This window comes from Quercus robur, chromosome 5 (genome assembly GCF_932294415.1).
Source record: "Quercus robur chromosome 5, dhQueRobu3.1, whole genome shotgun sequence".
NCBI classification, from domain to species: Eukaryota; Viridiplantae; Streptophyta; class Magnoliopsida; order Fagales; family Fagaceae; genus Quercus; species Quercus robur.
Window position 1 is genome coordinate 51370260 of NC_065538.1, and position 12058 is coordinate 51382317.

At 35.6% G+C, this 12058-nt stretch overlaps 1 protein-coding gene across 1 annotated transcript; it reads right to left on the minus strand.

Moving 5' to 3' along the window:
* Positions 1–222: 222 nt before the first annotated feature.
* Positions 223–10035, minus strand: LOC126726273 (ras-related protein RABA1d). The gene is made up of 2 exons (XM_050431499.1): positions 9505–10035; positions 223–989 (listed from the first exon to the last, which is right to left on the minus strand). Exons 1-2 carry the CDS (start codon positions 9723–9725, stop codon positions 554–556), a joined length of 657 nt encoding a protein of 218 aa, XP_050287456.1. The 5' UTR covers positions 9726–10035; the 3' UTR covers positions 223–553.
* Positions 10036–12058: the final 2023 nt, after the last annotated feature.

The window sequence follows — 12058 nt, forward strand, 5'->3', positions numbered from 1 at the left end:
TTTGATCTCACTCAAACAAAGCATAGTTTAATCGGATGTATTTGAAAGAAAGCAGCCAAATCCAATGAATCAGATGTAAAACAATCCCAAGGACATAAACAAACGTCTAGTAAATTTAATAACATGGTAATCTCCTCAGTTGAGAGAAGGATGAAAAAGACACTAGCATTGAGTGAGCAAGTAAATTGAGTTGAAGCCATTTCCTATTTACTTCACAGGAACTGACCAAGTGCATGGCTTGCCAGATAGAGAAATTTTGATTATGGGTCTTAACCCTTAACTCTGAGCAAGAATGTCAACATACAAACATTGGGTGCAAATTTTGGGCCAATTGAGCACCTTTGAAAGCAATAAATCCCGATTCCTAAACAAGTTCTTAGCTAAAAATTTCAGACTAAACCAAAAAAAAAAAAAAAAAAAATCGGAAGTAAAAACGAAACACATCTGGCCTATCTCCTACTGTAGGCATCTGAAAAAATTTTACATAAATCATAGTGTACATAAAAACAGATGCAGCGAAACAAACCAGCCGCATCCCACGCAGATTAAAACCCTAGGTGGAACAGCATCCAGCTCTCTTCACAGCAGAAACATCTTTACTGACATCTATTTTCTCTCCTTTGGAAGGAACAGCTGATGCAGCTGCATCATCTCCAGTCTCCATGGCCTTCTTGCTCACTATATGGTAGATCTGAGTAAGAACTTCTGCAAAAGCATTATCCACATTAGTTGCTTCCAGAGCAGAAGTTTCCATGAAGAAAAGGGACTCCCTCTCGGCAAAGGATTTCCCATCCTCAGTTGAGACTGCCACAAGGTGACGAAGATCTGATTTGTTACCAATGAGCATGACCACAATGTTTGGATCTGTGTGATCCCTCAACTCCCTTAACCACCTTTCAACATTTTCAAATGTGGAATGCCGAGTGACATCATACACAAGCAGTGCACCAACGGCCCCACGGTAGTAAGCACTAGTTATGGCCCGGTACCTACAAACTCAACAAACAAGGTCAAATTATGAAAAAGTCTTGGGCAGACAAAAAGGCAATATCCAATAGGTGTAAAAACCTCAAAGCTTAGGAATATAACTTAATTGCATTAAAACAAAGAAATATCCAAAGAACGATGCTTAAAACACAAAGAGAATCATCATATATCTAATTAACTGGTACATTAATTCACCATCCAACTTTCATTTTAAAGCATTCACTATCATCCTGATAGCAGCGCAGGAATTTAAATTTGCCAACACACTATCTAGAGTTGTGTAGTGAATTCAGACATAAAAACATCCAATTCCATAAAGAAAATAAATTGATTGGATCTATTTCATAATGCTACCATCCAAAACACAAGTCTAGGGACAACATTTTTCACAACTTTTTTCATACAATACATGGCCTGTTTTTATGCATGATAAAAGTGGTATCAGTGGTGGACCCAAGTAATAGTAATATTGCTTCCATCACAATAGGACATGTCAGCAGTTGTGGAAAAATGTTGTGTCCTTAGCATTATTCTATCCAAAATAATATCCCTTTGATACATGCGAGAAGCTTTCCTAACTGCCTCACTGTCACAAATATACATGGTACCTAGCCAGCAATATGTCAAACTGACCAGGGGCCTTTTTTTCCCTTTCGTCTTGCAATGCAGAACAGAAACCTAGTGTATTGCAGTGCAGAACACAACAGACACTGAACAGTTTTTGTTGTTTGTTTCGCTACACACCAAATTCTTTGATTCAATTCTTTATTTTTGAGGTTTGTGTTCATCGGTTTTTTTTGTAGCACTTTTTGTTGAGGTAGTCTTTGGAGCTAAGGAAATGTTAGCATACTATACTGTCTTTGTTAGTGCTAATTAGGTTTTAATTTGAGTTTTTCACATGTGAAATATATTTTTCTATCACTTCTTCCATTGTCCTGCTAGTATGCTGAAATATGCAAAAGTTATGGAACTCTACTACATCACTCTGCCACAAATAAGGCAGAAACAATACAGAAGTCAATAGTACCATCCTTTGTGGCACTACGCATACAGGCTCAAATCCAAAAGCCCAACCCAGCGAGCTAACATTACCTCTATCAAGCACACAACCACTGATTTTCTATCAAATTTCACATTCTCCACAATGTAATAGTATAGTACCTTTTCTTTTTTTGCTAACTGTCAAAATTAACTTCTCCCTTCTCTCAGAGGACTGTGGGGGCAAAATCAATTGAAATGAGACTCCGATCTGCCCACAGACACTTTCTTGGAACAAATTGGTAGACACTTGATGTAATAACTAATAACTATATGGACAGATATAGCAAGCATGCAATATATATGAACATTTCAACCGAGAAATTTGCATTTTCAACCGAGAAATTTGCATGCATCCCAACAGGTACCAGCAAAAGTTAATGCTCTATCATATCTCATTCTTTCTCATGTAGGATATATATGCAGGTGATACTCTTACCTATGTTATCAACATCTAATAGGCCTGACACCAACAAGCTGCAACAAAGTAATCCAGAGAACACATTAGAGATTGTCCATCTAATATAAGACCTAGGTTGTTCTTATTGGTATATTGCACACACCCAATGGGTTTTGAATCCACCAGCTAACCATCCACCAATTCTTGTAGGAGGAAGAAGTGCCATTTGAACTAGAGATCATTGGCCATAGAAGGTATTTAAAGTGCTGAAAACATTTGTTCAAATTTTTCCCAAATACAGATTTTTCTTCCTAGACTCCTAGTTTATCTATTACTTGAATTTTCAATAGTGTCTAAAGGAAGCATAACAAGGAGGAGAGAAAGAAGGATTGACACTTATTGAACTAGACTACAGAAGGCTTATGCCTAAAGACCAAGCTTGTCATAAATGCATGACACGAACCACGAGGGCAATGGAGTTCTCAAGATTGAACATTTTTCTCCAGGTCTATGAAAGCAAGAGTTTAGAAGCCTGGGTTAGGATCCACTTCCCACTTAAAGAGTTAAAGGTCCCTCCCAATGATTTTAAGGTAGCATGAGATGTAGCTAAAAACCTATACGTGTTTATATCAAACTGAGATCGCAACCTAATCACCAAGTGGAAAGTGCGAGTTTTCAGCAGAAAGTTGAAATCAAGAATTGAAGATTACCCGCCGAGGACCTCATTTTGGACAGAGCATTCATGAAAGATACATAGCATAGATTCAGGTAGATACAAGTTATCGTAATTCATCAAAACCAAACAATCTTGGACCCCAATGATTTTGACTACATCAAAGAGAAACATAGGATAATGGTAAATTCTAATTCTACTAGTAAGGAAACTTTTTTTTTTCAAATAAGTTTGTTTTGGTCCCAAGGGGAAGGGGGGAGAGAGATTCGAACTAGTAACCTCCACTTCATGAGGCGTGGTCCCCAATTGATTGTACTACCTCTTGAAGTTGGCCACAAGAAGGAAAACACAAGATTCGAACCAGTTACCTCCACTTCATAAAGGTGTGGTCCCCAAATGATTGCACTACCTAGGGATGTGCGTGGGTCAGGTTGGGTCGGGTTGAAGGGATTTTTCAACCCAACCCGCCATGGTGGGTTAAAAAAATTCAACCCAACCCAACCCAACCCACATGGATCGGTTTGGGTCGGTTTGAACCCATGGGTTGGACAGTTTTTTATTTATTTTATCACTATTATTATTAAATTGAGCAAAAAAATATATATCCCACCTACTACCTGAGTTAATAAACAAAATACATGAACTAGTATCCCAACTCAGTTATAAACAAATAGGTTTGAAGTGTGGGAGAGAGAGAAATAATATTGTTAGGGTTTGTGAGGTAATTGAGTTTTATATAGGAAGAGCCGAATAGGGAAAAAAATTATTAAATATAATATATTTTTAAATATATATAATTTAAAATTTAAATCTATAGGTGGGTCGGGTCGGGTTAGGCGAGTTTGTGATTGTTATGACCCAAACCCAACCCGACCCACTATTTAAAAAATTTTCATAACCCAACCCAACCCACCAACCCCTAAAAACCGACCCAACCCGGCAAGTTGGGTTGAGTCAGATTGGGTCGGTTTAGGTGGGTTGGCTACACATCACTGCTACCCCTTGAAGTTTACCAGTTAGGATACTTATTCTATCCTGTTAATTTTTACCAACAAAAAATTGCAACATATTAAGTATGAAAATTGTTGTTTCTACCAATCAATTCTATTTGGAATAGAATGACAGAGAACAGGCCAATTCCACACAATCTAGTTCAAATAACCAACACTATATATATATTTTTTATAAGTAATAACCAACACTATATTGTTTAAAAATAAATAAAATAAAAACACCTTAAACCTGATTTTGAAGACCAGAACAGTTATACAGTTCATTTGATTATACATCATAGTAGAATAAGCATATCAAAGAGCCCAATTAAAAAACCTGTGCTGACTGGATTTCCAAACAGCCCCTCATTAAATAATTGTGAGTTTATTCAAGCACGACAATAAAACTATACTCATATGCATAGTACATAAAATGCTTTGCGTACTGATACTTTTAGTGTACAAAGAACATACAATGAAAGGCCAGTAATGACAATGGCATTAAAGATGTGGATGTAGTAGGTAGTGGTGGTAATATTTATGCTGCATTCAAGATCGCTATAATGTTATGCTACAGTAATATTTTTAATTGATTCCTGTTACATTTTAAGTCACAAGAATTTACTAAAAACTCTCAAGTACTGATCTATAGAAGTTGATATCAATAATGACAAGGATCATAAGACCAATAATTATCAAAATTGCTGACAAGGATCATAAGACCAATAATTATCAAAATTGCTGCCAACAGTGGTATGCAGGAAGTGAGGTAAAAAAATTTTTTTTACCCGTAAGAGTGTCCTGTTGAAATAACTCATGGGAACATCCATATTTCAGTCTTGAACAACTAGAAATGATGTACTTTTCAAGATCATGGACACCACCATATTTAAACAAAGATATATGCATATACAGAAACATGTATAACCTATAATTCTAAAAGAAGGGAGCCTTGAATCTATAGTTCAGACTTTCTTTCCAACAGTGCCCGTATCCAAAATTAGACCTTCAAAATTTCAAATGTGTTACAACAATGATGACATAATACCAATTCTAATAATTCTAACCAACATATGCAACTTCACTTGAGAAATCAACAAAACCTAACTTATGCTAGTGTTACTGACCCTCAATCACCACCACTCCTTAAATGTACAACCACTACACCCAAAGTGAAGTAACCATTTCCGTCACAATCTTTCTGTGAATAAAACCAAATAAGTATTACATGCACAATGCCACTGCATATACGCTGCTATAACCCCACCCTCAAATGTCACCACAACCACATCAAAATCACCTTCACTACTGCCATGTGTATCATATGGACTGCATGTCACTTCCCACAACTTACTAAAGGAATTATGCATGCTCAGAATCATAGTGCATTGCAATGACAAGAAACAATACATTAGAACATAGTAGCAGTGACGTAGCACTAAATCAGACAGCTTATAAAAACAAAAATCCAAATAAATTTAGGAATCACTTCTAAGGTTCATACTTAATTCAATTCCGTATACATATCATTGGTGAGATTTACAATATATAAAAACTAATAACAACAACAACAACAAAGCCTCAGTTCCAAATTTTTGGGGTCAGCCATGGATCCTTAACAAATTAGTTAAGGTCAGCCACATACATTCTTTTCCCTCTTTCTATTCTATCTGAAATCATACTCTGTGTTACCTAATTGACAATATATATATATATATAAAACTAACATGATGTCTATATGACACAATGAGGTAATGAAGTGACCACCAGGGATAGACCTACGTGTGGGCTAGGGGGTGGGGGGGAGATGTGCCCAAGATTTTGAAAAAACTAAAGACTAGTATATACATCTACACAAGTTTAGAATTTTGTCCCTGAAATTTATATTTTGGCCCCCCTCCCTCAAAATAATTTTCAAATTGATCCAAGAAATCAAAACATAAAACTTATCTGCTATTCCTGCATTCCATTTGCCCAAAAAAAACAAAAACCTTAAGACAATTCGTTGGACAATTCACAAAACCGGATAACAAAAGAACCTTTAGAAGGCTTGGTCCCATGGATCTCTCTTCCTTCCTTGATCCGATCTTTTCTCCTCTCTCTCTATCTCTACATTGTGATGTGTCACTTGTGAGGCTGGGCTGCTGCTTTGCTTTTCCAACTTTAAGTGATAAAGGTGGAAAGTGGAAACTTTTATTCCAAAACTATTAGTGAAAGTGATTACAAGTAGCCACAATATCATGGGGCTACTGACAGCCCAATAACAGGGATACACCATACAATTATAGCTTCTTCTTTTTTATAAAGAGTACACCTATTGTTATTTGTTAGAACTTAGAACATGGGGAAACGTTAACATGTACTGTAGTTATTAATATAGATTAATGGAAAACGTTGCTATAATTAGTATAAAAAAAAAAAAGGAAATGTTAACCTTTAGTTATTAATATATCATTATAAAGATATTAGGTATAGAATAATGTAAAAATATTAAATAAATTGATTTTTAAACAAAAATTGTAATGTGAAAAGATTAAAGAATCAGTCCAACTCGAATCAAACCAAAGAACCTAGAAGTTTAGAACCACTCATTTTTTTCGGTTCTCTTTGCAATCGTATTTTTAAAACCATGATAAATTCCTATGATTTTTTTTTTTTTAATAATTCGATAGTTACAACAAGAAGATGGGGGATTTGAATCCTGCACATCTTTGTTGGGCACACTAAAAAGTATCAGTTGAGCTACAAAACTATTGATTATAAATCCATATGACTTTTATTTTATTCTACTACAACATTTGATTTTTTTTATAAGAAAAAATACAAATAATTCGAGAACCAATACTGATGATGCACCTTTGCCAACCTCTAGTATTGACATACCAATTTCTAAAAAATTTCAAATAAAGAATTGTGGGCCCCCTTAAGTTCAAATCTTGGTTCCGTCCCTAGTGACCACCCAAGGAACCCCTAAATCCAGACATCCTAAAGATAGTCCAATTAATTACAAGAGTGTGCCACTCACAAAAACAAGCTTGTGCCTAGTAATCTTTATTGGGACAAGAACAGGTAGAAAAGACAACTAGTGTTTTTGTTTCATTCTTTCGTTTGCTTGTTAGTAGTTTAGTAAGCTTGATGGTATGCAAGCTCCTAATAAGACTCAACCCCAGGTCTGGCATATCCACTAAACTTTACCAACAGACTAGATGGCATCTTCGAAGGCAGATCAATAGGAAGGAACAACATTTTTTATGGAAATTAACGACATAGTTAAGGATAAATACTGCTGACAAACCATATTATAGATGGGACCTAAATCGTATTTGAAGCAACAAGAATTTCAGGAAGCTTATACCTTTTCGCTTGTAGGTCTTCATGCAGGAATTTAAAACACTCAAATATATAATTAAATCAAACAAATTAAAAAAGACGAGATATAAATAATAATAATCTTTTTCTCCTGTAAAAAAATAATAATAACAAGGGATATTTATCTGCCAAATCCCAATGCTGCAACTAAAAAACTCCATAATAATTGACTTCCAATTCACAACACAACCATGCCAGAATATAGAAAAACAGGTATCTACACTATTAGCATGCAAACTTTGCTCCATGCTGGAAACAAAGGGTATAACAAAACTTGAATTAACATGGAAACTCTAAATACACAACACAAGCAACCAAGCAAAGGGTAGTACACTTGAACCTTCCTTTTTTAGTGGTAAGTTACACAGATGCCTAGTGGGACTTGAACCCACAACCTCACCCTCCACCTTGCTCTAAAAAGGGGAATTAGTGCCATTTGAGCTAGACCTCATTGGCATAGTACTCTTAAATATTAAATGCTATTAAGAAGAATGCTCTCAAATAAGTAAAAAATAGCACAGCTTGATGCCACATTATTAGCTTATTATGTTAATAAGAATGACGATATAATACAATTAACCTATTCAAGTACATTTCTAATTCTTGGAGGGGGTTATTACATGGGAGATGCAACTTCCAAAGAACAATAGGAATAAAAATTTATACCATCTCAACCAAAACAAGAGATTATCATAAGAAATGTTTAATGCATGTTGTCAAGAAGACCGTATATAATTGAAGTAAGATGCAGTAGAGTATAGACAAGGAATGAGTCAACTAATGGACATGAGGCTAGACAAGGAATGAGTTCAACTAATGAACATGAGGCAACTGGATTACACACACAGTAACAGGCACGTGCATGTGTGTACTCTTATGATAGATAACATCAAGAGAACATAAATGGTCCAATTGTTATGCCCACACACAGAGATGAACAAGTGGACCACAAAATTAGGGCAATAATGATATAGAGCAGTGCTTCAAGAGTACCATGTCATTGACACATTTGATAAAATGATACAATTGATGAGGACTTTTAAGATACTATAAGCCTAGCCATGGTTAGCAAATTAGGATTAGGTACACAAAATCAGCATTCTTATACCAAACACCAATCCTCAGATTGTTAAAGGGAGAAGAAAACAAAGAAATTGACAATAAATTAGGGACAACATCAATAGAGACAATATGAGTAAAGACAACAGATATGGCTTTTTTTTAATATAAAGAAGTCCAAGGGTTGCACTATTAAAATTGTTTAGCATCAGGCAAATTGAACAAAACAAACCGCCAAGAAAACAAAAGGAAACAGAATAAAAACAACCCAAAAACAAAAAAGATTGCGAAAGAAGATAAAAAAGATATTATAATCATTTAAAGTTTTTATTCCATGACAATTTAAATAAATTATTGACTACAAATCATATCTAACATATGACCAGCCTGCACAATGGAAAATACAAAAGCTTCAGCAAATGCAATCCAGCTTTTACATTAATTAAACCACATCTAATTCAAACTTCAAAGGCCAGAACATTTTGCCTCATTTCTCAATCATTCTCATGTTTCAGATGCATATTGCATAATTCAGATAACAAGCAGCAGAATATCAAGATCTACTATACCAAACCAAAAATCTAACTTTGATCTGCCATGCAGCCCGATTGCTAGGAAAGAAAAAAAAAATTATTTCTGTTATTGTTAAGTAAAATTAAATAGGATATACGTTTAGACTCAGATCTAGTAAAAACAGACCCGTCTTAGTATCCAATTAAACCACCATATCTATGCTAGAACTCAAATAAACTAAACCCATTACTCAACCAAGCTTGATATAGTAGTTTTCAGATTGGCATGATAATTCACGTCCTAAGAATCAAAACAACAAAAATCAGGAGACATTAAACTAGAATTTCTTTTCTTTTCCCACGTTTTCTCAGCAACCAAACACCCAAAAACTCACAATAACTTTAAAAAACGAGAAATGCCCAGATCATAAAAACAAGAATTACAGACCCAAAAACACAAAAAAGAAGGCGCACCTTTCTTGGCCAGCGGTATCCCAAATCTGGGCCTTGATGACCTTGCTATCGACATTCAAGCTCCGAGTGGCGAACTCGACCCCGATGGTGGACTTGGACTCGAGGCTGAACTCGTTGCGAGTGAACCTGGACAGCAAGTTGGACTTGCCCACACCTGAGTCACCGATCAGCACCACCTTGAACAGGTAGTCATAGTCATCTTCAGCTCTGTAACCAGCCATTTTTTTCCAAAACAAAAAATACCAAAACTTTCGCTCCCAAAATGAGCAGAGGGAGTTTTCAGTTTGGTTTAGAGAGAGAGAGAGAATTGTGTGTGTTTTTACTTTTTTTGAGATCTCTCTCACTCTACTCTCTCTCTCTCTCTCTAAATTTTAGTACTTTTTGTTTGTGTGTTTTTTTTTTTTGGGTGACCTTTTTGGGTTTGTGAGTTGGAAATGTTCCAGAGACCAGAGGCAGAGAGTCTGGTTGGGCTGGAGTCCAAAGCAAGACAGAGGGATGTGTCTGTTTTTGAATGCTGAGCTTTGTTTGTTTGGTTGGGTTCGATAAGGAATAAATGGAATGGCATTGATGTCACTTCAGTTCCCAAACTCGACTAGTATAGTCTAAGTTCACCTCATTCTTCACTGATTTCAATCAGGTTTTTTAGTACTTTGTTTGCTATGAGGATATTCTTGTCCAACAAATTCTAGTAGCGCAAAATAAAAATGCACAAATTTTGCCACAATTTTCAACGTGACTTACTCTAATTAGTAAAGAAACAGTTGTAAGTTCATGTAAAAGCGACAGATAACTAATCAAAATCTGTGAAAGTTGTGGAAAAATGTAATTAATTTGCACTTTTTGGATGCTCTTTGGGAGTTGAAGGAAGGTTGATCATGGGGAAGTTATGTTGGACAATATTGTACTCTTAAACAAACACTAAATTTAGAGAGGTCTGTTAATAGAAATGTATGGTCATTGGCCCTTAATATACATATTTTATGTTGTCATAGTGACATTCACCAACATGCCTAAGGATAGGGGCTCAGAATAGTTATATTAAAAAAAGAAAGTAAAAACAAAGGAAATTAGACATTTGATCCTGGCTGCATGGATAATGCAATGCATGGATAATTATGTTGCCTGCCTCATTGTGTTGCATGACTACACGAGTTGACTTAGAGGCAACATGTCAATAGTTTTGCAAAGTAGATGGACCAGTGGCCATAGTTTGGCAGGTTGGCAAGCCATACATGTGTTGTGGACAACAAGTGCAGTGCGATGAGACATTGCCTTGTGTGTGCTTGGCCATGGGCAAAATGTTAAGTAGCGAACAAGCTAAATAAGGACAAGGTAGGCGAGGCTGCTTGATCGTCTTGGCATGTTGGTGTAGTGTAAGAAGTGTGGAATTGGTTATGGTTTGCATGGTCGAGTGGGACTAGTTGCATATGGGTGGTGATGTGTTGTGTGGATTGTTCGGCCATACTTGAAACTAGCATTGGTACGGGGCAAGCCCTCCAACCGGTAATGCATGGTCCAAAGTTTGCATGATGTTGGACAATATGTTTGGATTAACATTGTTAAACTACAAGATTCTTGGCAAGTCAAGTCACTTGTTAAAACCCGTGTTATTAAGCATTCACATTAGTTCATACGTAATTCATATATATTTCAACGTAAAAACTTACTTTTTTCTATTTTTCATAATCACTTTTCAAAAACACCCACATTAAATTATCTATTCTACACTTTTTTTTTTTTTTTTGTTAGAAACTATCTATTCTACACTTTGATTAATTTAAATAATTATTTTTATTCTTTTTAATACTTTATGGGAATATAAAAAGTTGAAGAAGAAAAAATCAATTATTTTTTCCCCCTTTAAAAATTTCTAGAAATATTTTTTAAATCAATGCCCTTAGGTATTTGTTAACTTTTCTCTTATTGTTATCATTTCATCTTTTTTTTTTTTTTTTGTTATCTTTCTCATATCTCATCTCTCAACCCACTCATCCTCTCAAACATCTCTCTCTCTCTCTCTCTCTCTCTCTCTCTCTCTCTCTCTCTCTCTCTCTCTCTCAATTTGACCTACCATCAAACCCACCATTGTCCTCTACCCTCTTTTTCAATCTGACCTAGCTAGCCAAGATCCAACATCTTTCTTTTGATCTAATAGGCGACGACTCTAAGGACGTCTGAGGCGTTGTAGCCTTGTAGGTCTCTCATCTCAAACACTCCACCACCAATGGGCTGTTGTGTTACGAACTAGGTTTGAGTTTGGGTTATGGGTTTTGATTTTGGGTTTCCTATTGGGGTTGATTTTATATGGGTATTTGGTTGATTTATTGTTTGGAGGTTAGTTTTGTGGTGAAAAAGTAAAATTTGGGGAGGTTTTCTCTTGTTAATTTTGGATTTGGAGATTAGTGTGAGTGGTGGGGGGGTTTCTGATTAATTTCATCTAGGTTGATGTTAATTTTGGATTTTTTACTTTGATTCTAAGTTTTTTCTTTCTTTCTTAATCTGTAAGGGGTTGTTGCTAATTTTAGTTTTAGAGTTTTCCTATTTTGGTGATGCT